The sequence below is a fragment of the Mercenaria mercenaria genome, chromosome 12 (assembly GCF_021730395.1).
Source record: "Mercenaria mercenaria strain notata chromosome 12, MADL_Memer_1, whole genome shotgun sequence".
Lineage (NCBI taxonomy): Eukaryota > Metazoa > Mollusca > Bivalvia > Venerida > Veneridae > Mercenaria > Mercenaria mercenaria.
Window position 1 is genome coordinate 63,309,313 of NC_069372.1, and position 27,617 is coordinate 63,336,929.

General features: G+C 33.6%; 1 protein-coding gene and 1 long non-coding RNA gene across 2 annotated transcripts; one reads left to right on the top strand and one right to left on the bottom strand.

The window, feature by feature from the left end:
• Nucleotides 1–1,483: 1,483 nt before the first annotated feature.
• Nucleotides 1,484–8,892, top strand: LOC123534962 (heat shock 70 kDa protein 12A-like). Its single transcript, XM_053520213.1, has 6 exons — nt 1,484–1,669; nt 3,287–3,438; nt 3,642–3,863; nt 4,730–4,889; nt 6,892–7,026; nt 7,819–8,892. The coding sequence occupies exons 1-6, from the start codon at nt 1,528–1,530 to the stop codon at nt 8,748–8,750; spliced, it is 1,743 nt and encodes a 580-aa protein (XP_053376188.1). The 5' UTR covers nt 1,484–1,527; the 3' UTR covers nt 8,751–8,892.
• Nucleotides 8,893–8,948: 56 nt separating this feature from the next.
• Nucleotides 8,949–12,537, bottom strand: LOC123533589 (uncharacterized). Its single transcript, XR_008366532.1, has 3 exons — nt 12,173–12,537; nt 10,981–11,089; nt 8,949–10,443 (listed from the first exon to the last, which is right to left on the bottom strand). It is a non-coding gene; the product is annotated as an uncharacterized LOC123533589 (long non-coding RNA).
• Between the last annotated feature and the right edge of the window lie 15,080 nt (nt 12,538–27,617).

Below are 27,617 nucleotides of genomic sequence, written 5' to 3' on the forward strand. Positions count from 1 at the left end.
AATCTGCCAATATTCAGTTTACCCTGCCAGCACTCACATTAACATATTCATTAATTAAATCAGAATATATCTCAAACAAAAAAGCAGTGTAATGGTGCGTTCATTCAAACCGACCCAACGACTGCCCCAAGCATGCGTCCTCCAGTTTCGTAGCTGATAAACAACAAACTATCCAACCATTACGTCGAAAAATCTTCAAACAAGATCTGCGCCTGCTATTCCAAAAAAAAAACCCTTTAAAATTATTAGAAACCGCATACACAGCGAACAAACAATGTTACTAGCAATTTATAAACAGCAAAAGTGAAAAACCATGGATAAAAACAATCAGCTGAATAACGGTGTAGTGGAGAGGGGATCTATTGACTCAATTAACAGCTTAAGTCGGGTTGATCATTTACTAATAGCTACAGATGTGGGTGAGGAGGAGTACTGTATTCGTTTACATCCTCCCCTCTTCCCCTTCCACTTAAAATTTGACGAAGGAAAATATCACTAAGATAATGTCTCATTTAAGGACTGATTAATGTTAACCATATTTTTAAAGCAATACCACTTAATGTCAAGTTAAGAAAATCAAGCGTAGTACTACCGCGTCAAGCACCACTTACTGTTAGTAAAGGTACTGAACATGAAGCTGATCTTCTTCAGACCTAATTGCATTGTCGAATAGATGACTTCAGCTTATCTTAAATGCACTGAAAGTAACTTTAGGAAAGACCAAACACTAGATTTAAGACAAACACCAATGAAAAGTTGACTTTTATCAAAAAACGTTAACTTAAAGGTGTTTCTTTTCTTCATTTAATTGTCAAATGTATCGTTCTATGTAGAAGGTGTGGTAGGTTTTCTTTTCTGGACCCCTTGCGCGTCAATAGTTACAAATGAATTTTAGATATTTTCACATGAAAACGGCAAAACACTTAATATTGGAATTTCTAAAATCCGTTATGAAAAGTCTAAAATAGCGGCCATCATGTCAGCCCGTTAATTCTTTTAGCAGATTTGTGTAACTGTATTTGTACACAACTGATAACCGATATAGGGACAACGCGCTGTGGAAATGTAATGTAATGTTACAATTCAAATACCGATACATGTAGTAAATATATATATAAAAAACAAACTTTTAAACCTCAGCTTACGGAGTAGATGCACGTAATATCCTTGGTTAAAATAATGAAAAAATCATATTTGAACTAATTGTTTTTGGAATTCAGCTGCGACTGCAACAAACTGCCGTAAAATCTGTAAATTTACACAAAAATATATATGCAGATATATTTCAAAGGAAGGTTAAATCGATCCGTAATCTAGCGCGGCTACAGTCAAAAAGTGCATGTCAAAGTACATATTCCCTCCACTAATAACGAAAAATTATAAGTACGCGATAAGACACCTGACACTCTTGTTATTAACTAACTAATTAAACGTTTAAGACAGAATGCATATGCATGACCTTATTATGCTTTACTTATTTTATTTCAGTTTGATACAGCGTGAAAAGTTATATTTTACAAACAATAAATGGATTCGTTGGTTGTTGTAGCCATTGATTTCGGCACAACATACTCGGGATGGGCGTTTTCATTCCGACACGACTATGAGAGAGATCCTACAAAAGTTTCTGCGAAGAACTGGGAAGGAGGAACGCTTGTCTCTCAGAAAGGTATCAGTAAAGGCTGATATGTATAAAAATTGGCGTGCCAATTAACATCCTCTTTATAACTCTATGCAATGTTCTGCGGTAAAACATTTTTAGATTCAGTAAAAAGTGAATTAACCTTCGAAAATCGCACACGCTCGGGACCAGAAGAGAAGTCCGGTTTTTATGAAGTTTCCGGTATTTGGAAGTACGGAATGTTTTGGACAAATACAACAGTTAGTGCATACTATAAGTCGTTTTTTGTGATTAAGAGCAACTTCAAACTCGCAAATTATTTTAATTTTGCCTTGTATGGACAGTATAGTTTAACGATGTTTCTACGTTGTCTTAGTCATTTTAATTATATGGAAATGATGAATATTTCGTAGAATGCCGTGCTTGTAAAGGTCGCCAGTCACATTTAGGCAACATTTTATGTCACTTTTCAGTTTCCCTATATTCTGTTAGAGATTTATTTAAGGAACAAAATACCCATTACATGGAGTTAGATTCTAGTTGGAAATGTGTATTTAATTACTTGATATGAAATTTTGTAATTGCCTCCCTTTAATATAAAACATTTAAAAAGTGGACTATTTCTTTGGATTTCAATATAATTTCTAGTTTTCATTTGCATTTGATAAATACTGGGATATTTTAACACCCTGAGTCAAAAGGCAAGTTTTAAAACGGTGTGTAGCTTGGGAATTCATATATTTTCAATCTGTCTTGGTTGCGCAACCAAGATAGACAACGGGAGGCGATAATTATTTGATAAACGTGCATTTCCAATCAATTTTGGTAAAGTATGTTCTTGTAAATGCAACTCTTTGACAACTTTAATACAGTAGTAATGAATTTCATATCATTCCTTCGGCAAAATATATTTATCTAATTTATACTTATGCTTAAATAACGCTATCTTGGTTCGGCAACCAGGTTTTTAAAAATTCATCCGTTGATAATCTTATGTGTATTTAGATCTCGATGAACATAAATAAGTGTAAATGATCAGTTTGTTAAGCTTTTAACAAATCCATTAGTTGACAAAACTCTGATTAACCACTTTTAAAATGTTTACTCATATTTTTACATACCTACATCCAGCTTTGCAAATTGCAACAGTTTGAGAAACTGTTTGACCAATCACGAATTCAAATCATTGTCTGAAGTTAAATCTTAATGCTGGCTAATTAATTAAGTCCAGAACTACATGCTCGCTTTTAATAATACCGTAATTATGATTCGGAGTCCATGAAGATGTTTGATGTAAACATCAAAATCTAAACCGCTAACCATTTCTTTAATGAAATATCATTATTTAATTATCAAAGATCTTCGGCGGTGTTTGATCCTTTGATTGACAGACTGTGATTCTGATGCGTGCCAAAATACTAGTAAACGATTAACAGATTTGCATTCAAACAAATATCTACTAGTTCGTGTTGTGTGGTTTTTGGAAGTAAAATTGTATTGAAATTTCGAAAATATATTGAAATGGTTATAACGTAGAAAAGCCCTAACATGCTTAAAATATTGGTAAAAGATTCTTGATATCTTTCTCACAGCAGATGTGTTTATCTGTCACAGTACCTGAATTGCTAAATATAAAGATAAAATGAAATAACTAACAATTTGCAGGTCCGACATGCATTTTGATTAAGCCCGATGGAAAAACTGCAGACTCGTTTGGCTATGATGCAGAAAGTAAATATGCTGAAAAAGCCGAGGAAAATGAACAAGACCAATGGTTCTTCTTTAAAAGATTTAAAATGCTGCTTTTTAAGGACCAGGTTTGTTTGTTTTTAATAGACGATCTTTAGTTTAATCAGTGTTTCAATTTAATTTAATTAAAACAATTCATAGTTCAATAAGTCATCATTTGTATACATGTAGTAAACATATCTGTTTTGATCTAATCACATTCATGTCAAACGTTATGAGTGAAAATCACGTCTTTGAAAAACATTATTTTTACTATTGGTTATAAACAAAGGGGATGACAAGAAGTGCTACACTTGAAGATGAAAGTGGAAAGAAACTTCCAGCCATGACAGTATTTTCACTATCTATTGATTACCTCAAAAAGGATGTTTTAGACACATTGAGCAAACAAGTTGACACAAGTCTCGAGGTTCATGATATACATTGGGTACTTACTGTCCCAGCAATATGGAATGACGCGGCAAAACAGTTCATGAGGGAAGCAGCACAGAAGGTATAATCATGAACATTTCGATGAAAGGTGGCCCATCACATTTTTTTTTTGTATTTCTTATGACATTTTTCATTTTTGGTATATTGTGTTATAGATTTATTTAATGATCAAAAAGACCCATTACACAGAGTTAGATCCCTTTTAGAAATGGCTGTTTCATTATTTTTTATGATATTTTGTAATTACTCCCCTGTAATTGTAATCTGAATCAGAAGGCAAGTTTTTAAACAGAGTGTAAAAGGGGAGATAAAGCGAGGTTATAATAATTTACATTTCTAATGAATTTCAGCTCAATCCATATTTTCAGTATAAAGCTTTTACAAATATAACACAGTAGTTCTTATAATCATATCATTCTATTAATAAAGTATGTTTAAATATGCTTAAATTGGGCTAAAAGAATCAAATTTTAAACATACCTCCAGTGACAATCTTAACATATACTAAGCACTCTGAGAGCAGAGATAAGTGTAAATGATTATTTTTTAAACTTTCCAACGAATCCATTACGTTATCGAACTTTTATTGCCACTTTTAATAGCAATGGACTAATGTTGCTATCAGTAATAAAAGCTTATAATGAATACGAATATTAGGGACCAAACAATTTGTTCGGTTTAGAGGGGTTCGGATTAAGGAGTTTCCACTTTATTAAAATGTTCAAACTTATAATTTGATGGTTTTGAAAGCGTTACAGTGTCATGTTTTAGTATGTCCCTACCATTACCTTTTAATTTTTATATTTCTTTTGTACATACATTTTATGTGCACATCGATACATACACTGCTGTAGTGTTTCGTTTTCAGGGGGAATCGTTCTTTGACTACGACTATTTCTATTAAATATTTGTCCTTGATTGTAATAGGCTGGAATACTAGGGAAGAGCCTTACCATTTGTCTTGAGCCAGAAGCCGCTTCTATTTATTGTCGCCATCTTCAGGTGTCGAAATCGCCGGCTGCAGGAGAAAAGTCATCGTTAGCACAGTTTTCGTCTGGTACAAAGTATCTGGTGCTTGACGCTGGAGGTAAAACATAGAGAGTAAACAACATTAAATATCTAAAAGTGTGCTCGCTAGACACAGATGCACTCGCTTTTTTAATTACAGTCTTAGCTAGTCAAATTATGTTGTATTATGAGTAAACAAAATACTATTTGTTATCTGAAGGCATTCATCTAGAAGTAAAAAACGAATATATCCCAACCAAGAACATAGTATGTATCAAAATAATAAGTATGTAACGTGTGTTCATAATATTAAATTTGGCAGAATGTCAAAGTTATATTTTTGCTCATGCCTACTAATATTTGGACTGAGAATTCAACAAAATTATTCGGTTCAAATAAATTTTGCTTTCTGTGGCAAGAAAATTGATACATTTCCAAAACTCTTAAGAAAAAATATTTTCTGCATATTTCCAATTTTCATTGTAGTTCTGTTATTTTGTGAAGCAGAGTTTGAGGATTTTCAACAAAACAAACATTATACGAGTTATCATCAGTTCACAAAATATGATAGCATAAACCATTTCAATTTCTATGCCGATTTCAATAGTGATGTGTTGTGATTAAAGTTTCAAATTGGTCTGTTCAGATTCATATGTCTTAAGCTGAGTAATTATCGGTCTTTTTGTTTATTGTATAACCTGTAAGATGCCGCATCCACTACTGTATCTCAATGTCATCTTACACTTCAGTCGATATGAAATTATCGTGTTAGACTTTTAAACATTTTCTGAAGACTGATACACAATTCATACATTTGATAAAACTCCATATTATGATATTTTCAAAAAGTTATTATACCTTTAAAAATGAACAATTACTACATAATATCAACATGTTTTTGTGTAATACTGTTGGGTGCTAGGTTCAAATGTAGACATAGTAAATGTGTAAATAAACACAATTTGTACAGTAACTACCACTGAAATATTGGTAGTTTTTAATGAAAGACTGTTAATACATGCTGATATGTCAATTTAAATGCTGTTCTTCATATATATTGTTTATCTTTGAGTTAAATATATCTGATGATTATTTATTTACATTCGAAGCCAGTATCTAATGATAAAGTATTTTAGTAAAGATAGGCATGTTGTATCTTTTCAGTTATACCAAGTTTCAAGTTTCAGAAAAAAATCTTATACCACATGCTTGAAATTATTAAATCAAAATTGTAGTGTAATAATTGATCTTAAACGAAATTATGTATATTAACAATCATTCTTTCAGTTTTAATTAAATCTTATAATTTAGAACTTGAGGCACTATATATATAATTATGTCTTGATTAATTGGCTACATAAAAATTGTGTGAAATACACGTCCGTTATCATAAATTATCTGTAACTTACCGAAATCTAAAATGTATCTAAACAAAACAGTGAAAAAGTATTGCAATATTTCTCCATCAAATAGAAGTATATTATTTTAGTCCTCATTTTGATTAACTTTGTTTAAAGGTTTGCACGACTTAAATGACACAATAGATATCTTGATTCCATAGAAATAAGACTTATAACCTGATGTAATTATTGTTTTACATATATTAGACATATACATAGTTAATCCAATACATTATCCCAACTCCGAAAAAGTCCGTGCGTCCGTGACACTTTTTCCTGTCGGGAGCTCCACTCCAAAAAGTACTGAATGGACCGCATTGCCAGAAGACATTAAGGAACACGAACCATAACTCTAATTTCCTATTTCTTGAATTGTGCCCATTTAGTAAATTTCTTTGAAGCTTTTGTATATGGAAATTTATTTGATCTTTACGAACATGACCAAAAACAGCTAATGAATACTAGTCTGTATGAACCATAACTACATCATACATCATTTTGAAAACTGTTGTTCTTTGTAATTCTCATATCTTATCTAACTAATACGCCTCTATTTCAAAATTATAATAACCCTGAGCTTACTGATTTATTCAAACTATCAGGGGTACAATTTAATATTCTGACCTCTTTGTCCTTTGTCTCTAAACTCAGATTACGGGGATTCTTTTTTTTATATTTTAGGTGGAACTGTTGACATCACTGTACATGAAGTCACTACAAGTGGTGAGTTAAAGGAACTACACAAGGCAAGTGGAGGGGCGTGGGGTGGAATTCAAGTAGACAAAGCTTATGAAGCGTTCATTTCCAGTATCATAGGTAATAGCAATCAATATCAGATTAAGATCATGCAATAGTTTGAATTATGATATTTGAACAACGTTTTCATAAGAACAATAGATATGTGATCGGGAGTTTATGTTGTACTATTTGAGAGTTTGATAAAAAAAAGTCTGTTCCGAAACTGAAAGTGCTTAGTTTACTTTCTTATTCATTTTAAGCTATATTAAAATTTTGTAAAAACAAAAAGACATTTTACATAAAGTCCATATTGTTGTATCCACGAAAGAAAAGTGCTGGAACGATGGAGTGTAGAGACCGTGCATGAAAAGGACGTGAAGTAGGAACTTGTTATGATCTCAATATCATGAAGTTTAATGTAGAAGTTCAAAAATAATTCATTATTGGACTAAATGGAAAAATGGGGGGAAAAAATCAGGTTGAGAGCGTTTGGGTGTATACATTTTGAAGAATGGTTGATGTCTATCTCTTTAGCTTTACACAAACTGCTATTTATAATTTGTGCTGCATCGAGCATGCATATTACACTGCACTTTTTAACTAAATGTGATTGAAAATAATTGTAATAAAGATTTCGGACTGCTATATGACATCAATTCAATGAATAAGGCAGTTTATCCGAACCATGGGTTCTATTAGATATATAGAAGCATTAGAAATATTCAGATCTTCAAAATACCACTTAAGCGGGACCTTTTCTATCTAATGGTTATCTATTGGTTATAGGATAAAAAAATCTAGACTTAATTGTTTGTACGATGTTTAAATTATATTTGGGGTGTAATATCTCTCAAAACTTTGGCTTCACAGGTAGACATGTAATACTGCAATTCAAGAAGCGGCATATGGATGACTACATTGAAATATTCCGGGAGTTTGAAATAAAAAAGCGTAAAATTTCCCCATCTAAACAAGATAAAATTACGTTCCGAATTCCCGCCAGCCTTTCTGCTCTTTGCTGCGAAATGACTGGAAAAGACTTGAAAACCTCGATTTTACAGTCACGTTTCAGTGGAAAAATTAGAGTATCGACCGATAAATTTAGGGTAGATGCAGATGTTGTCTGGGAATTCTTTCATCCAGCTCTGAAGAGCATTATCGATCATGTTGTCTCTTTACTGAAAGAGCCTTCAGTCCTCGGATGCGTTGCTATTCTAATGGTCGGAGGGTTCTCCGCATCACCAATGCTACAAGAGAGAGTGCGAACGGAATTTTCAAAACTCAGAGTAATTGTTCCAGATGACGCTGGCTTAGCGGTCCTAAAAGGAGCTGTCATCTTCGGCCACGAACCCACTGCAATTAATGAACGGATCATTAAGTACACATATGGAACCGGCTGCACCCACAAGTACGACAAATGTTGCCAACATCCAACCGGAAGAGTTGAACGTAATACACATGGACAACTAGTGTGTTATGATATTTTTGATATACATGCTTCTGCGGGTCAGTCTGTGAAACTCCATGAAGAACAGCCAGAAGAGATTTATTCACCGTCTGAAGACAACCAAGATGCTGTTGGGTTCGGGATATATTCATCACCATCAACACATCCTTACTTCACTTTTGAAAACGACTGCAAACAAATTGGCTACTTCTCTATTCCTATTGCAGATAAATCTTTAGGACGGAACCGGAGTTTTGGTTGTACTTTCATTTTTGGTGGAACTGAAATATGCGTTAAGGTCGTTGACAAAGAAAACGGTGAAGTAACTTATGAAGCAATTAATTTTCTTGGATGATAGATACTGTCGTACCTTGCCGTTTAAAAGCGAAAAAGACAATTGCTTTATCTTGAAATGTTATATGTTGAATACTGATATTAAGAAACAGTAACTGTCGATCTTGTGCATTTACAGTAGTATGACCTATTTGGTTTTTTATATATATGTGTCAGGACATGAGATTTTTGGCCCAAATGCGATTTTGTTCGAAAATGGGGTTTTCAGCTAATCTGACAGATTGTCATGTTCCAAGTAAAAATTTGCAATTTGACAATAGAAATCAGCCATTGTTATGGAGAAATTACCGCTTTTCGGACACCATATTTTCGTCTAACTGAATCAAAATAGACGCAGAATATCTTAATGCAGACTCCTTCTTAAAATACTATGAAAAGAAAGTACATAATGAAATATCAAACACAACATGCAGTTAATTAAATTTATTTCTTTCTGTTTTTTTTTTCTTTCATATTAGCACATATCATTTTCCCCTGAAAATCGTTTCCATGGCAACACAGTTGTTAAATCCAATTTTAATAGTTCCATGGTAAATCCAGCCAAAATTAACATCTAGAAAGTAAAGTTAATATACTATCAACATTTTCTAGTGTACAGTTTAAAGGTAACAGTTTTTTTGCAAAAATCTTATGGCTTTCTTTTGTACAAATAGCTTTACTGGATATCGAGTTAGATAACATGACAAAACTAGGACATTAACATTGTTGTTAGAACACTTGACTCATTGGCATATTTCTTTGTAACTGTTAGACAGAAAATCAGGCAAAAAGATATAATTATTAGAAATATTATAAACTGATTTTGCTTAAAGTAGTAGTACAGATGTCATACTGATCAGTGACTCGTTACCATGGCAACAATGATGTATTTTCTTACCAAAAGTATCACTTCTATCAAGTTCTTGAAAAAATTGAATATGTTAAAGTGTTTTTCAAAATACTATTTACATCGAAAGCTGTCTACTTTCATATTCAAAAGTAAGAAAACCTCATTTCATGTAAACTGATGTGACACTGTTTGGGATATACATAATTTTCTGATACACACAACACAGTTACAACTCTTGCTAGTTTAAGGCAGATTCATATGATAACATAATGTTTTGTTGATGCAGTTTTTACTTAGAAAAGAATATGACCATACATTAATTTTTTTAACAAATAGAACATATACATGAAAGATGTTTTACAATAATTTATAGTCAGATTTATGTTTAATACCATGGCAACATTGCACTATTTTCTTATAAAAATAAAAGTTGCATTTATTGTCAAATTTCTTGAAACTGCATGATCATTTAAATAAAAATGAGCACTCGAGATATTTTATGCATGGAGTAAGTTTTAAACAAAATATTCTGTATTGCTTAAACAATTAAGACAGTTTTACTCTAACCACTTCACTGCTGTTCTGGCAACAAAACATACTACCAAACATTTCTCACAGTTGAACTGTGACAGTTCAGTTAGTTTTACTTTTTTCTTGACTGACTCCCATTTGTAGTTTGAAACTTTTGCAGAAAGCATGACCTTATTTTGTGCACTTCTGTGACAGTTGCACTTTATTCCATTGGCATACTTTCAGCTGGATGGTAAGCAAATTATGAAATATATTAGTTCCTTGGGTTTCATTTCCATTCACAAATTCATAAAGAATTTTATTTTTCTGGAAATTCTTTCATCTTTCAGCCATTCTGCAAAACAAAATTGCATAAGTATTAGTAACTTTAAGTAGAAAGTTACAGAATAGAACACTGTGAAGCATTTTTTTAAATTAAAAGTGTCTTTATGTGTAATCTACATAAAAGCATGACTAAAAAGTATCCATCTATCCATCAATCTCATAATTTTCAAGAATACAAAAGCTAGCTAATTTTCTGATATACTAGACATACACTTAAAAGAATTAATTCATTCTGTCTAACAAAATGAATACTCAAATACTGCAACAGTTTCTTGGGAAAATACATGTATGATGATATTCAATCATTATGCATATTTCCCCACTCTCCTCTTAATATGCTAGATATATTTGTTGAATGAAACTATTAGTAATAATTTCTTTCAAAATGCTATTAATACAATCAGGTTATTTATGTGTATGATATTTTAAGATGTATTTAACTTACTTGTACTTATTTTAAGAGGAATTTATTGTTTGTATATATTTTTTAAGATGTATTTATCTTTCTTACAATAGAAAAACTGCAAAAATGCAAAAAATTACAAACCCACAAACTCTTCCAACATGTGGTATGTAGGCATGCCTTGAGAATTCCTTTTTTGTTTAAGGACATAGCAATATGCCAGATGTTCCTCAGTTGTTGATCAAAAGTTGATCTGTAAAATTAAAAATACTTATAAAAAAAGCTGAAATGTGAAATAAAGATGGCCTAGCTAGTTACCTCAGCACATAGAACACAAAGATTTATATTAAGAGTGTAATATGTTTCAATCAAAAGCATGACTTTCTTAACAAAATGTCTTTAAAGGTTAAAATATATTCATTTAATGTGTAGAAGTTGTTTGTAACTTGTAAAGAACATTATGTAGTGGTGAGGAATCCAACAATCATGGTCAAATGAACTGAATGCAAATTTACATGGACAGCTATTGAGCATCTGTTTTATACAAAATAAAAACAAAACAATATTCTTTGTACTTTTGTAATTAAAGTTAGTTTGAGATGAGTAAGAAATAATTTATTTAAACTGACAAAAGATGTGATACAACTGTTCCTGTTAGTCACTACATATATGGATAAGGCTGTGACCTTTGGCATACTGGTCTTTCATACTGATGCACTGATCAGAAATAAGAGTGAAAACTGTTGTGGAATAAAGTTAGCTTCCTGAATGCGCCCCCCCCCAGCCCCGCTTATTTGGAGGATATCTGAGGGGGTAATTTACAGATAAAAAAAACGGGGGAGGGGAAAGAGGGGGTGCATTTAGTTTATGTAGTGTGGAAGCAGTTCTCAAGCTGGGGAAGGGTGTATTTCATATATGACAATGGGAGGGAAAGAGAAGGGAGGTATTTGACAGGAAGTTGATTGGGAGGGGGGTATTTTGAGGTAACCCAGTTGTGGAATGGAGAAGGGGGTATTTTGAGGTAACCCAGTTGTGGAATGGAGAAGGGGGGTAAAATGTTTCCGGGAGGGGGGTAATTTTCTTTTTTGAAAAACTGCGGGTGTTCTGGCAGACATAACTTAACTGACGCTGTTTTAATTTTGTGATTATTTTCAATTATAATCAGAGGTCCGTAACAGCTTATAAACATCTCTGAGCTGAATATTTTTAGCTAGAATTAAAGCCCAGTTGACATTTCCAGGATATTTTTGAAGACGAATAAACACGGACAAAACGGTCGATATGGATTTAATTAATATTTCTAAATTCTACATATTGTGTAAATATTACTACTTACCTGTAAATCGCGCAGTGCCATTCATTATCCCTTTTAAATTAATCGTCAAATAACTGTTTAAGAGTTTCCTTTCTCACGACCTTTCATGTTTGCAAATGGCGTGTTGATACAAAGGGCGATAAATTGTCGGTTATTTGATAACGAAACGAAATGACAATTTAACACGGAAATGTTACAATGCATGCTTGATAAATGACGTTTGTCTCTTCATTCATTTATTGTCCCAATAATATAGTGTTAATTGATAAAATGCATTAATTGACGCGAAAACGTGTTGAACTCCACTCATTTTTGTGACGTAACTTTAATCGGGTTTTTCTCGAATGACGTAACGCCGCATTTGGGCCAAAAATCTCATGGCGCGACACATATATTGAAGCGTTTTACAGTTTAAAGCAGCATGCCTCCAGATTTGGCTAAAAAATAATCTTTCTTTCAAATTGAAGTTTTGGTCATATTATGAACATTAGAAAATGAATTTTTGTTTCTAAAATATTTTAAAAATTCTAAATCAAGAAAAAAAGATAACCGCGTCGGGAATCGAACCCCGGACCGCAGCGGCAATAAGACATTTTCCCGTCGTCGTAACCAATAACGCTATAGCTGAAGTAGTGAATAATGACTTCAAAATATAGATATTTATAATCGAGACAGTTTACCTGGAGTAAAAGCGTGATAAACATTTTTCAATTTGCATCGTAAAAAGTACTAAAAACAGCAAATTCTCATGTGTTTCCGTAACATAAAGTTTGTCAGTAATTAAGTTTTAAAGCCTTCTTAAGAAATATAGCATTTATTTCAAGATATCTAAAAAAAAATTTTTTGTTGTCGAACGATCTGGAGGCATGCCGCTTTAACAATTTTTTTTAATGATAGTCTGTGCATTTCGTTCAAATATCAATGTAACTAAAACAGAATGTAAATGCAATTGATATGCTAGATAAAAGTAATAAACATTATACTGTTGTTTCTTTTTTCCAAATCTTTAACTTAAAATCGTAGTTTTTTTTAGGTCTTAGTATAGTATAACCAGATTTATACGAGACTGAATTCTTAAACTGATTAATACTTGAACATAATTTACCTTTACAAAAGTTGAACTAAGTAATAATGTCATGTATCCTCGTCTATGGAAACCTTATTGTGCAGTCTCGCGTGGTACTACTAATCTATGTCATACATATGTCACTTTGATAAACTTATTCTTCGTTTTCACCAAAGTAATCGTTTAAGTTGCATTTTTAGCTCATCTGATTTTTTAAAAAAGAAATGATGAGTTACTGTCATCACTTGATCGGCGTCGGCGTTGGTGTTGCCTGGTAAAGTTTTATGTTTAGGTCAGGTTTCCTCCTAAAGTATCAAAGCTATTGCTTTAAAACTTGTAACACTGGTTCACCATCAAAAGCTGACTCTGTACAGGAAGAAACATAACTCCATCCTGCTTTTTGCAAGAATTATTGCCCCTTTTGGACTTAGAAACTATCAGATTTCTTGGTTATGTTTTACGTTTAGGTCAACTTTTCTTCTTAACGGTCAAAGCTATAGCTTCGAAACTTAGAGCAGTTATTCGCCATTAAAAGCTGACTTGCTTTTTGCAAGAATTATGGCCCCTTTTGAACTTAGAAAATCATGGGTAGGACAATAGTTGTATTATACCGAGACTAAAAAAATTCAGATGAGCGTCTGCATCCGCAAGGCGGTGCTCTTGTTATACTTTTGTGCACGCTTACCTCAGCTAATCTTTCTAATAACTGTTTTCCTTTTTCAAATGGTTCCAATAAATTAAATCAAGTTGCTCGCTACATATTCAAGGCTTTAGATTTTTTAATTTACATATTGCGCGTGTACGACTAAGTTTTGTAAAAATTGTAGTATATTTAATTATGACAGCCCAGACAGAAGCCTAACGCATATGCATACTCATGCAAGAATGAAATCGCGACTTCGCTCATGTAAATTTTGTAGGTAGAACAACCAGCTATTCAGATCTTTCGGAGTTGGCATGCATTTTTTAGTTTCTGTAACAAACTCAAATGTTCTATGTTCGACAATGTTTAAATGCTAACCTGGTAGCGCCTAAAACGTAAATAAACCAACAAAATTTACCAAATCTGGATCAGTTGAGCGACTTCCGCAAGTTATTGTGTAAGCCACATTCCTTAAGATAATAAGCAAAGCAGTATTTATATTTGACACGAAGTCATCACAAAGCAGCACAACCCGACTAACCACGTCCTGAAAACTATTACTGGAAAAATGTCCGATGCTGAGCACTTTTATAACTATATTTCACCAGCATCTTTTTAAATATTGTGTGAAGTGTTCAGTACCTTGCACTGTAAATTTTGATCGAAACACAAAAACGTTTTCTCCAAAAACTCTTTTGTATGTAGCAATAACACGGTGCATATCCATATCGGCTGACTCTTTGCGAAATCTGCTATATCGGCGGTTTCTTTGCATCGGCACCGGCTATTCTTTGCTATAAACGATGTCCAGGTCGGTAGAGGAGGCAAAAATTCGAGCTGCCATCCAATATAATAGGTATGCTGCTAAAAAATAACTAGAGCACGGAACATTAGAATGTCTCTACTATGTATTTTACTGTTTATTGTTTAATTGCGATTTTGCTCGCAAACTCGATGAAATTAGTTAATGGTGTACTGACATTAGTAGTTCTAGTATCAGATCAAATTCATTTCTGTAAGCATTTAGGGACAGAAAGACAGATTCACGAACAGACAGAAAGACTTTTCATTATTACTCTGCTCCGTGACTGAAGATAAAAATGGTGAATCTACAGAATCCTGTAGGGCCTTCGCAGTATGGTGTTGTCTTGAGATGCGCGACAGATTTTGATGGTGGAGAAAGACCACAGGTGCAACTCAGGGCATCGTTTCAGCCATGGGCGGTCAGTACTAACTTTTGGTTATAAAAGGACCAAGTGTAGGATATAACCAGGTGGCTCCAAAAAACTTGTTTTATAATCCACACTTCAACCTGCAACAAAAATGATGACATAGATGTAATCAGCCACCGAGATGTACGATTACTAACAAAAAGCCGATACTTTTTAAGTTTATTTTTAGATAAAGTACACATGTATCGCTATAAGCTTTGTCTCGACTTTAGAGAAGTCTCAGGTGGAAGAAAAATGTTTCAAACTCATTCATACACATTATGGTTAAAACCGCCTCGGTAGCCTAGTGGTAGAGCGTCCGCTTCGAGAGCGGGAGGTCGTGGGTTCGATCTTTGGCCGCGTCATACCAAGGACGTAAAAATGGTACTAGCAGCTTCCTCGCTTGGCGCTCAGCATTAAGAGGATAGTGCTAGGACTGGTCAGCCCGGTGTCAGTATAATGTGACTGGGTGGGATATCATGCCACGTGTCTACGGTGTGATATTCCAGTGAGGCAGCACTATAAAGTTGGGCATTGTGCTCACTGCTACAAGTAGACACCGTCATTTATATGACTGAAAAAATGTTGAAAAAGACGTTAAACCCGAATACACACACACACACATTATGGTTAAACTCAAGCAAATTTGCTTCTTTTGGATGTAATATAAGTATTTTGCGGAAAGTGTCAAGTAGGAATAGATTTGATTGTCTAAATATTTTATATCAAAAGTATTAAATATTAATTTTTAACATTTTTTTCTGGTTTCTCTTTGAAAAAAGCTCAAATGAGTCTTTTTGTTTTAAAAAATAGGTATGAAATTATCAGAGCCCCTAGATACACTGTCACAAAAGGTAGGAGTTTGTGATGTACGTTTTACCATTTTGGGATAGTTACAGACCAACTTTTTTCTCTTTTAATACCTTTGAAACAAAGTTTCTAAACGATCTTGCTCAAACATATTAACCTGTTTGACATTTGTTACAACAACGCTGCTGTTCAAACGATGAAAATAGTTTTGAATAGATCTAATACTATATCCAAACGGACCAATATTTGCTTAATGTTATCCGTAGGGTGTATACATGTAGGGATAATACACGTTTTTCCGTGTATTAACGTCTGCAGAAGCCAGCGGGACTGTTTGTGATCTCGACCAAGGGCTTCTGCAGACGTCAATACACAAAACAAACGTGTATTGTCGCTATTCTTGCATAAAAAATCATTACACGACGACTAAATGTATTGTTTTCATATGTGATGACTTTACGATTACATTTTTAGCTCACCTGTCACAAAGTGACAAGGTGAGCTTTTGTGATCGCGTGGCGTCCGTCGTCCGTCGTCCGTGCGTCCGTCCGTCCGTGCGTAAACTTTTGCTTGTGACCACGCTAGAGGTCACATTTTTCATGGAATCTTTATGAAAGTTGGTCAGAATGTTCATCTTGATGATATCTAGGTCAAGTTTGAAACTGGGTCACGTGCGGTCAAAAACTAGGTCAGTAGGTCTGAAAATAGAAAAACATTGTGACCTCTCTAGAGACCATATTTTTCATGGGATCTTTATGAAAATTGGTCAGAATGTTCATCTTGATGATATCTAGGTCAAGTTTGAAACTGGGTTAGTGCGTTCAATAACTAGGTCAGTAGATCTAAAAATAGAAAAACCTTGTGACCTCTTTAGAGGCCATATTTTTCAAGAGATCTTCATGAAAATTAGTCAGAATGTTCAGCTTGATGATATCTAGGTCAAGTTCGAAACTGGGTCACGTGCGGTCAAAAACTAGGTCAGTAGGTCTAAAAATAGAAAAACCTTGTGATGTCTCTAGAGGCCATATTTCTCAATGGATCTTCATGAAAATTGGTCAGAATTTTTTATCTTGATGATATCTAGGTCACATGTGCTCAAAAACTAGGTCACTTTGTCAAATAATAGAAATAATGACGTCATACTCAGTTCAACACTGGGTCATGTGGGGATAGGTGAGCGATTCAGGACCATCATGGTCCTCTTGTTTAAAGACAAAGAAAATCTCCTATATAAGTGACCCCCCCCCCCCCCAAATACCAGACTTTTTAATCCCCAATATACAAGATCCTGTCTGGTCCAGTCTGATAAGGGTCCATAAAACCCCTGTAGACTTGACATGTAGCCTAATTATTGTCAGAGAATCATAAATTTTATTGCCTACAGGTAAATTGGTTATTTCCTGTGTTTTGCATTTTATTAATTGAAATGCTGTTGTTTTTTTAGTCTTTTTTCAGCATGTACACAAAATTATTTTAATTGATAAGATACTAATTTTGATTGCTCAGTCATGTTGAGTAATGTCCTGGCCAGTTAAATTATAACTCTTATAGCAAAGCATTTCTCACTATAAAATAATTATTCAAAACTTAATAAGAGAAATTACAAGTTTGTTTATTCAATGATTATGATCTTTTTATCAAAAGTAACAAAATAAAAACGAAAAAAAAAAAAGATAATTGCTGGATTTTATTAGAAATTAAAGAAGCGTTCAGTTGCATTTTTAATAGATAAAGAAGGTATATAGACAGAAGGATGTTATATATTAAAAATGCTTAATTCCTCTTGTGTTGTCTAAATAATGTTAACTTTCTTTTATGTATAATAAAATCCAGCAATAAAGATATATCATTGTTCAAAATACACAATAATTTATTACTTCTAAAAGCTATGTGCCTGAATGCATTTTTTATATTTTTGATAATAAAAAACAGCAATAATGAGATGTAATTGTTAAAAAACTTACTTTATTAAAAATATGATAAAACACTGTTGTATCTTATCACTTTGTTTATTTAGCCCTAATTCAATCAAGCTTTCTAAACTCGTTATAAAGGTGAGAACTGATTTGCTATAAAGGTGAGAAATATCACCTGCAATTTATTTACTGCACAGTAGCTATACAGTAGCTTATTATGATAAACAGAAGCAAGTCTACCAATGGTCCTGACTTGTGTATTGGCCCTTATCGCCAATACGCAGACCTTATCATCTCCATAGGCCACATACCAGGCATACCAGAATCAGTGTCTTTAATTACCATTCTGCAGTAAACATGTTTCAAATATCCATAACCAGGGCCCAGAAATCAACAACATTGCCAAAAACACATTATGATGTTTTTTAAATGAGTTTTTATCTCTCGATATTACAAACATGAAATTACCAAGAAACAGGAGCTCAATTTCAAGAATAATTACTTTACATTCGAGTTATTTTGAGGACGGACATATTTGGAGTACGGATGTGTACGAACGTCGTGTCAAGCTTTCAAGCTGTTTATATAAATTCTTCGAAAAATTAGACAAAAACACACCGACTGATACTTACACCAAAATCATAAATATGATTCTTAAAAACAAACAATCGCACAAGTTATACGCGATTCTTAAACATTCACGGTTATCTACAAAAACTGAAACAATGCCGAGTTCTAAAAAAAGGGAGTAAACAAGGGAAGAAGCGAGTACGAACATTGTTGGGAACAGTGCATTTGGCGTTGGCAACTGATTCAACAAAACATTCTATCATTTATATTGCATCTTTTATGCTACAAAAAGAGGTTGTGAGGGAAGAAACGCGGTGAAATACATGTATGTCCCTAGGAAAGCATTTTAAAAATAAAAATCATGTATTAACAGCACGTGAATTGTCTTGTTTGCACACGATTTTCCTCCCGTTAATACATGGGCAGATCCAGTGAAAAAAGGTACTTTTATGCAAGAATGATATTTAACCTGTTTAATTTGGTCATAGTGTCCCTTAAAGTAAGGCAAGATCCTTGAATATTCACATCGAACTAAAAGCTTTTTATCTTTTTTGAAAGATTTACGCTACACACACCTGTACTGTTTGTTATATAACAGTACACTTATTCAAATTTCAACCAAGTTATTTCAAAACTGTTTACGCGAAAAAAAAACTGTTAAATAGAAACTCGTACATTATCTAATTTAATAATCTTGGTTGATATCTTGGGGTTATCTACAACCGATATCAATCTTGTTCAAAGTCCTTAGTTTCAACTGGATCAAGGTAAACATGATAATGCACTCGGTTAACGTCACACAGACACAGTTACAGGTCAAAGGGCGATTTTCAAGTTTTTGATTAACTTACTTGTGGGAAATAACCCTTTTCAGCAGGTAAAATTTTGAAGATACGATGGTGAGATGCAAGTAATCTAAACTCGGCAACATAACTTCGCGGCGCTCACACACGTTTCTAACCAATTATATAAAGAGGATATGAACAATAATTTTGTTCAGCTATGTACTTTCAAAGTTATGTTCGAAAGGAAGTATGCGTTTATGTCGGTCATCTATCCCACATTAAAACGCCTGTGCAGCGTCGGTTCAATGCAATAAACCTACAGTAATGATTTGCCGACAACGTTGCTTATGTGTATGATAAAATCTAACTCATCAAGGTTTGACCTAATTTATTCTTTTGCCAAAAGGTATGGCATAACTAAGTTAACAAAGCAATAAACATTACAGAAAGTAAATTCCAGTTTGGCTTCCAAGAAATATTATCAGTCAAGATATTGTCGTTGTGTCGAATTGCGCATGCGCGTTTAATTAGAAAAGTGACAAATATTTGTCTAGGACTTATCCTCTTACGGGAGTAAACGATTAATGTTAAATTGTTTGTATAACAATATATAAAAGATGACATATAAGTAATAATAAAACATGATAAAAGAAGTAAAATCATTTTATTGTTTCTTAATAAATGCCTTTTTTCCTAACTGGCATATTATTTCTTTGCAAGAAGACATGTTCTCTTAGAAATATCAATTTGGAGACCATATAAGTATATCCTAACTAATAATTGAAGAATACGATAATCCAAAAATATAATTTATCACTAGTTGAAGGTGTGGATTGAAATATATGGCTCTCTGGTAAATGTTTTGCAGTGACTCTGCAAAGCCTTGTTACCGCCCAAACAGTTAGCAATGATCTACACATTTCCATCCGCACCTTCAACCAGTGAAAGATTCTGATAATAAAAAAATGTTCAATTGCTTTATTGAGAAATATTTCGTGTATGTATGCAAAATTCCTGAAGGGATATAACAACGTTTCTGAAATGCATTCAAGGTCGTCAGTGTTTCTTGTCGGAATAATTCTGAGACTTGTTTTTTATAAATTTGAACAATTATAACGTTACCTATTCGAGGATTTGTTTTGTTTATATAATTTAATATAAAGCATGGCTAAAATTCACTCGATATCATTTATTGTAACATGACAGCGTTTAAGCTCTTAATCTTAATGTTTATATAAAGAAATCGTGATAAAACACATTAAAAAAGAAATAATACCATATCCGCTTTTTAAAGACGAGAACAATGAAATGTATTAACTTTATATTATGCTCGCCTGGGAAGTTCTATATTCATATTCAGGAGCTCGGATCAAAGGCGAGACGTATGCTTCCCACTGGTGATTGGCTGAAGATCATACTAGGAGTATTGATAAAGTGTAACTAAAATGCTGGCTAAATATCGGTAAACCTGTAAAAACATCAAAATATTTGTAACAATTTATCATATATCGAACGTAAAATCCGATTAGCTTACAATGGACTGCAAACGAAAAGTCTTCAGGTCTTTCCTCATTTGCCATGAGGCCAAATATCCTGACGAAATTTATACATGGCTTTTTTTTCGGAGCGTAAATATCTTGTTTCACGGGTTATCCAACATCTCTCGACATCCGCGCATGTTCTGTCTTCTGTAAATTGTCATTATGTAACATCATAATAAAGTGTATTCAAAGTTCTATGTACTTGCACAATTTAACCTGGATATTTCACAAAAGAGAAAACTGTCTTTCCTTATCCCTAATTAAGAGTGACTGGAATTGTATGTTGAAGCTGACAGTTGCATGATTCACCAAAGGACGAACTTACGACCCGAGAAACAGGTACAATGTATTGCCACAGTATTCATTTTTCACTATTCTTTAACTGCTAAACATATAGAATTACCTGGCAGCTTTCGATAAATGTTTTTCACGGATTTATCGAAATGTTAGTGTGCAATATATATCTGGTATTTTCACAGTGAAAAATATTAACTATATATTTCACTGGTAAGAAACTATGATATGGGTAAAGCTAGTCAAAACATATAATAAAAAGAAAATTTGTTTTTTTTACATGTCATTGAAAATATCTTTCACTGGAGATATGGTATCTTCCATTTTCACTCGTGGCTAAGTCACCCATGATATCATTGCATCTGGTGTCCACTCAGGGAAGATATTTACATCCTCTATATGATCAGATTTATGAAAGTTTCATTTACTAACAAAAACCCTTCATTATATACCCAATGTAAAACAATTCATTAGAGGCATCAATTAGCATAAATGTAACCGCTGACGTCAGGATTCTTATATGTCTTAAGAGGTCATCGACGTCACTTTGGCATCTTTTTGAATTTTCCGTTGGCAGCGAAAGGGTTCAGAAATTTAAACAAGTTAAGAACTTTTAATTTAGTTTTTTACTTTCAACAGACACAAAGAATATTTGAAAGATACAGTAACATAAGTGTCATTAAAATGAATGACATCCCCATGTTTTTAGAATTTGTTTGGCATGTACACAAATTAAGAAACAGCATCAAAAGGATTTCAAAACACAGACACTGAAGATTCTTGAGGTAAGCTATTATTACGAGATATTTTGAATATTAGCTTAATCTTTCTTTATTAAAGATAACTACAGTGCACTCGCTCTACAACAGCACTCCTTTGGCAACATCCTCCCTGCAACAACACTTTTAAATCGTCCCAAATACATGTTTTATTATATTTCACCTCTTAACAACAACAACCTCTATATACAACAAACATTCAGTCCCATGTGTTCAAGAGAGGTTACACTGTATTATGATCTTATAATACCTATTATGCGTTTTAATCGACCTGTTGGGGCTGAATTTATCTCTAATTCATGCAAATAATAGTTATCTTGAACAAAAAATAGGAAATTAGTTACAGCAGTGTGCTTTTTAATTCCGTAATCTCTTATTTGCACGCATACTACCTACAATGAATGTTACATCGGTTCTACAATGCAAGGTAATAATAGATGGCCACTGATTAAGAACTCGAAGTAGCATGATGAACACTAATTACGTACACTGCTCATACTACATATACCCTGCACATCTATGAATGCATCACCCGTAGCCAAATCCCGCCCCACAATTACCAGTAGGAAGTTGGCAGTTAGCAGTTGCAGCAGTTACAGCAGTAAACTGCTAGAACTGCTGGCAGTTGTAGCAGTTAACTGCTAGAACTGCCAGCAGTTACAGCAGTTAAACCTTGCGAATGTATGAATTATCAATAATTACAAAGCTGAAAAATATCAAAGCTTTTAGTGAGAATGTAACATCTATATACACTTTGAAGTAGCATAAACCTACGGATCGCCGGAAGTTTGCACTGGAGTAGTACGTGCAATTTTGCTGCTTTTATGTTTTAATAGCAGTAACAACATTCTTTATTATATTACTGATGCAACAACAAACATTAAATTAACAGAATCCATGTTACTACTGTATTCCAATTTTTAGGGCGAACTATATATACTAGTAGCTACGTTTATTTTGGAAATAATATCTAGCATAAAGATACATTGTATTTTAACATAAAAATTATATAAACAATACGCATAGTATAGTGCCTACACCTGCGAAAGAATTTCACGGGTATTGTCCGAGTGAATTATCAACGCAGCGTGTAACTGACTAGAATTTTTGGATAATTAAAACATGGTTCTACTGTTTATTATTTCGATCGATTGTAATATGGTTTTTTTATGTAAAAACGTAGATGGAAGAATGGGGAAGCACTATTTCCACGTCTCATTTAAGGCACCAAATATTGTAGGTGAACACGTCACCGTGCACCGTGTAATTGTGCTAACAACGCTGGAAAAACGTAGGAGTGCGTAGAGTGAGTTATATTCTGCGTGCTTAGTAATCCATACACTGTGCGTAAATGAGCTTTTAAGTGTAACCTTTCATATGAAATAGTAGATTAAATGTACATAATTATAGCAGCTCTCTTTATTCGTACCTGTTAAATGTAATTTTCATATTAGAATCATCTATTGCTTCATCAACGGATTGTCAGTATGCCAGAGACCTTAGTACAAAATGTGCACATATTTAGTGCTCTGTTACTTTACAGCATTAAAAAGTTTTGTTTTTTTAAAAAGAAACATGTTGGTTCATGTTGAAAAAAAATACGGTGCCCCTAAAGTGACATGTTACACACTTTTTTTCCAATTAGGTAATGTGAGACTTTTTTTATTTCGTTTAAACGAAATGATTTCGTTTAAACATAAGTTATTTCGTTTAAACGAAATCATTTCGTTTAAACGAAATAATCATTTCGTTTAAACGAAATAATCATTTAATGTGAGACTTTTTTTTATTTCGTTTAAACGAAATGATTTCGTTTAAACGAAATCAGTTATTTCGTTTAAACGAAATTTTCGTTTAAACGAAATAACTTATTTCGTTTAAACGAAATCATTTCGTTTAAACGAAATAAAAAAAAGTCTCACATTACCTAATTGGAAAAAATGTGTGTAACATGTCACTTCAGGGGCACCGTAAAAAAAATGTTACAGTTTTAATTTGTTGCGACATCAACCATTTCTGTCAATTCAGCATACAACACCAACATCATGTCTCTGGTACTGAATTAATAGAATTATCGTGTCTAATACATACAGATTAAGACTTCTAGACATCAATATGTTTGAATTGTAGTTACATTAATGTAACTGTTATGATATTACATTGTTATAGTACGTAACTTATATCTTGTTAGAACAATGTTGTCTTTTTTCTCCTAGTATGGTGTGCGCGGAACTAATGTGTCAAGGTTCCAATTTCACTGGTTGCAGTTCCAATGTGGTTTTGTCTTTAGCCTGGCATTAAAAGATAGTCACGAATAGAGATCACAATGTCATGGAGTTAATTTTTGCTAGTGATTAATTAAAAATCTTGAAACAGGGTCAATGTCAAGGCGTTTGCCTTTCGATCCTGGGGTTGTAGGTTCAAGGTCAGAGACCACCAATTCAAAAAAGTACAGGGAACTTACTGAGAATGAGGTAAGCGTATACCTGGAAATAAGGTAACGTCTGTGCGTTCTGACTGGTCAGTGATGTAAACAAACCCAGGAAGTGGTTATTTTTTCAAAATTGATATGTTTTCACTGCTTTTACTGTATTTTATTATACATTTTGACAAAATTTGCTACATTTTATGTGTATTGAAAAAAAGTTTTATCAAACGAATTTCTCCCGCCACGTCAATGATGTAAACAGGGGGTCACCTCATTCACACGAAAATTACTTAAATTAAGTATCACTATTCATATGTTTTTCGTCCGATATTTTGGTAGAACTAAGATAGTTCTTGAAAAACTTGTAATTAGATATACATGTTTTGATGTATGGAAGGCCGTACACGCCATAATGTTACAATGTAAGTCTATGGGAAAACAATTGGTGGTCTCTAACCTATAGTAGAGCTAAAACATGACTTTCGTCGGAAGCCATCACAGGTAATGTTAATGGCCACAGATCTGTTGTAAATGATGTAGAAAGACGTTTTCGTGCAAAATTAAGCGTGAAATTTGAACTTTTAAATTATTTGAATTTTGGCCTCTTTTTTTTTTAACAGATGTGGCCATTTTTATCTGAGCTTTTGGGCCATAAAGGAACATTTTTATCTCTGTAATGTTAGAGAATGATCAAAATTTATAGACTTTATTTCTATTTTTTACGGAATGAATCGTATTTCAGCTTCCAAGTCAAATCCAATGCAGATAGCTTAAATTGTCACGAAAAATTGCAATCTGAAGACGACAGGGACTGAGTCTGGGCACATAAATCGACAGGGGGTGACCCCAAACAACTGTGCATATCTTTCTTTAAAACTGAACATATCTTGATGAAACTCTGTAAGACATTTGGTATTGGATCCTGTTTCACAATACCACTGTAAAATTGGGGGTAATATATGAACCTACTAGGCTAATGCTATTTAGTGAGAGATACGCAACGACATACCGGTATAGCTTTATATACTGAAAACCTGTCCTCGGAAGTGAAAACATGATGCCTTCAGTCAAAACTAGACGACGACTATCCCTGAAACATTAGAAATAAGCAAATCAAAATAGGACACAGGAACAGGATTCAAAGAGAAACATTTGATTGACTTGGTGAATAAATAGGGATCATTAACCTGACATGTCCGATCATCCAATTAAGTTTCGAAGTTCTTGGACAAGTGGTTTTTATGTTATGGATTGAAAATGGTTTCCAATGTTCTGGCCCCTTAGACCTTGAACTTTGACGTAGAGACCCCAAAACACCAGTTTCTTCTACGGTTACGGCCAGGCAATCAACTGCTGGAGGCGAAATGGCGTTTTCGAGCGTTCCCGGCCAAACACCAAAGTCCACCCTTGCTCGGAAACCAGACCTTAACCAGGATGGCCACCACCCGGGCGTGTCGGGCGTCCACCCTCTCTACAACGACCACCCGGTGGCACCCTAGTTTCTTCTACTGTTGCGGCACTGGACCCCGACACCGAAACTCGCCAGTTTACGTTCTGCCAGACTTTGAAGCACTCCCACTCATTTGGTTTTTTGTCATACATTATGTTTATTCTTTTTACCTCTCCTTTGTTCAGTTATAATGATAAATAACTACTTGAATATAAATGCATGTAAAATGCATATTCGTCTTATATATAAATTTAGTGCCCGGGACACATGCGAAACTATCAAAATCTTTTCAATTTCCACTTTAGTATTTGGAATTCCCTACTTTCGTTTTAGTGAAAGATAATTATAAGGGAAGGCAATTCCGAGGAATTCTTTCTGATTAATTTCCCTTTGATGGACAATAACTTACAACCGGTAATACAGGTAGCTGTAAACTGCTGCAACTGCCAGCAGTTGTAGCAGTTAACTGCTGTAACTGCTAGCAATTCTAGCAGTTAACTGCAGTAACTGCTGCAACTGCTAACTGCTCACTTCACACCGATTCCACAATTTTGATTAAAATGCACAATAGGTCTGCAATGTGTGATGATGTAACAAAAGGAAAATATAAAGTGATTGTTAAAGGCAAGTTGTTTTTGTTGAGAGGTAAAATATAATAGACGAAATTTTATATCTTCTGCGGTCTTTTAAACGGTGTTGTTATAGCAGGATGTTGCTAAAGGGATGACTGTTGCAGAGAGTTTGCACTGTAGTTGATGCACTTAGATGTAAAGTACTTTTAAATCATTCGAAAGTCACGAAAGCAACTAAATTGCAGAGAGTTTGCACTGTAGTTGATGCACTTAGATGTAAAGTACTTTTAAATCATTTTAAAGTCACGAAAGCAACTAAAATATCCAGGTTGCAAGATTGCAAAATAGCCCTTTTTCACTTTAAAATATTGAACTCCGGGGTCTATAAATTTAGCCATTTCTTTGACCCATCAAATTTCATGCCAGCTCAGAACAAAAGTAACAATAAGTGGTAAAAAAGGCCAAAATAGTATAATATATGAATTTCTTATAACTCCGATCTTACCAAATATCTTTTAAATCTACAGGGATTCATTATTGATAAACTTCATGTTTTGAAGGCCTGAAATATGTTTGTCTTTAAATTACATTTTCTTGGTTATTGTCCTTAATGGATGCTGCGTTTCATTCAATTAAGAACACTTCTAGCTCTATATATTTATGTGACCTTAAATTAACACAAAACAAACTTGAAACAATTTGCAAAAAAATCTTATTTTGACACTCATACAGACTTTTAGTGTACGGACAACCCAGGCTGGAAATTAAGTGCACAAGTATTCCATTTTCACTGTTTCATATATGAAATACATGTAAGTTGTTAAAATGGGCATTAGTGTATTTATAAATCACAGAGAAAAGTTTTTCATTGACCCACATGGTTATTTTTATCAAAATTCAATGCGCAAATATTCAATTTGAATACTTAGGCAAAACTTTTTTGAAGTGATCAGAATACAAAAAATAAATGCGTTCATGAATTTGTAACAATTAAACAAATATTATATCTTTATGATACCTAAAAATATTTCTTTTCTTGGAAGGTTTTTACCTTCTCCTGAACATTTTTCAAAAATGCACATAGACTTGTTTTGAGTTGAGCCCTCGATTAATTTTCGGTAGTCGAAAAGAACATCGCAAAAGATCACACGATATTTACAAATCGTTGATATATTTATAATAGTAACTGTACAGCATCCTGCATTCTCAGACACTTCTCACATATACCCATTGTCAGCGTTTACAACGTCTTGTAAATCTGTCACATTGTGTTAATGTCGCAGCTTTCCGTTCACACTGGAGTTTTATCTCTGTGTGTCCCGTATAAAATTTGAGATGTCACATACAAACTAGTATCTGAGAACATTCTGATGCTTCTGAATATGTGGCAGTTTCTACAAG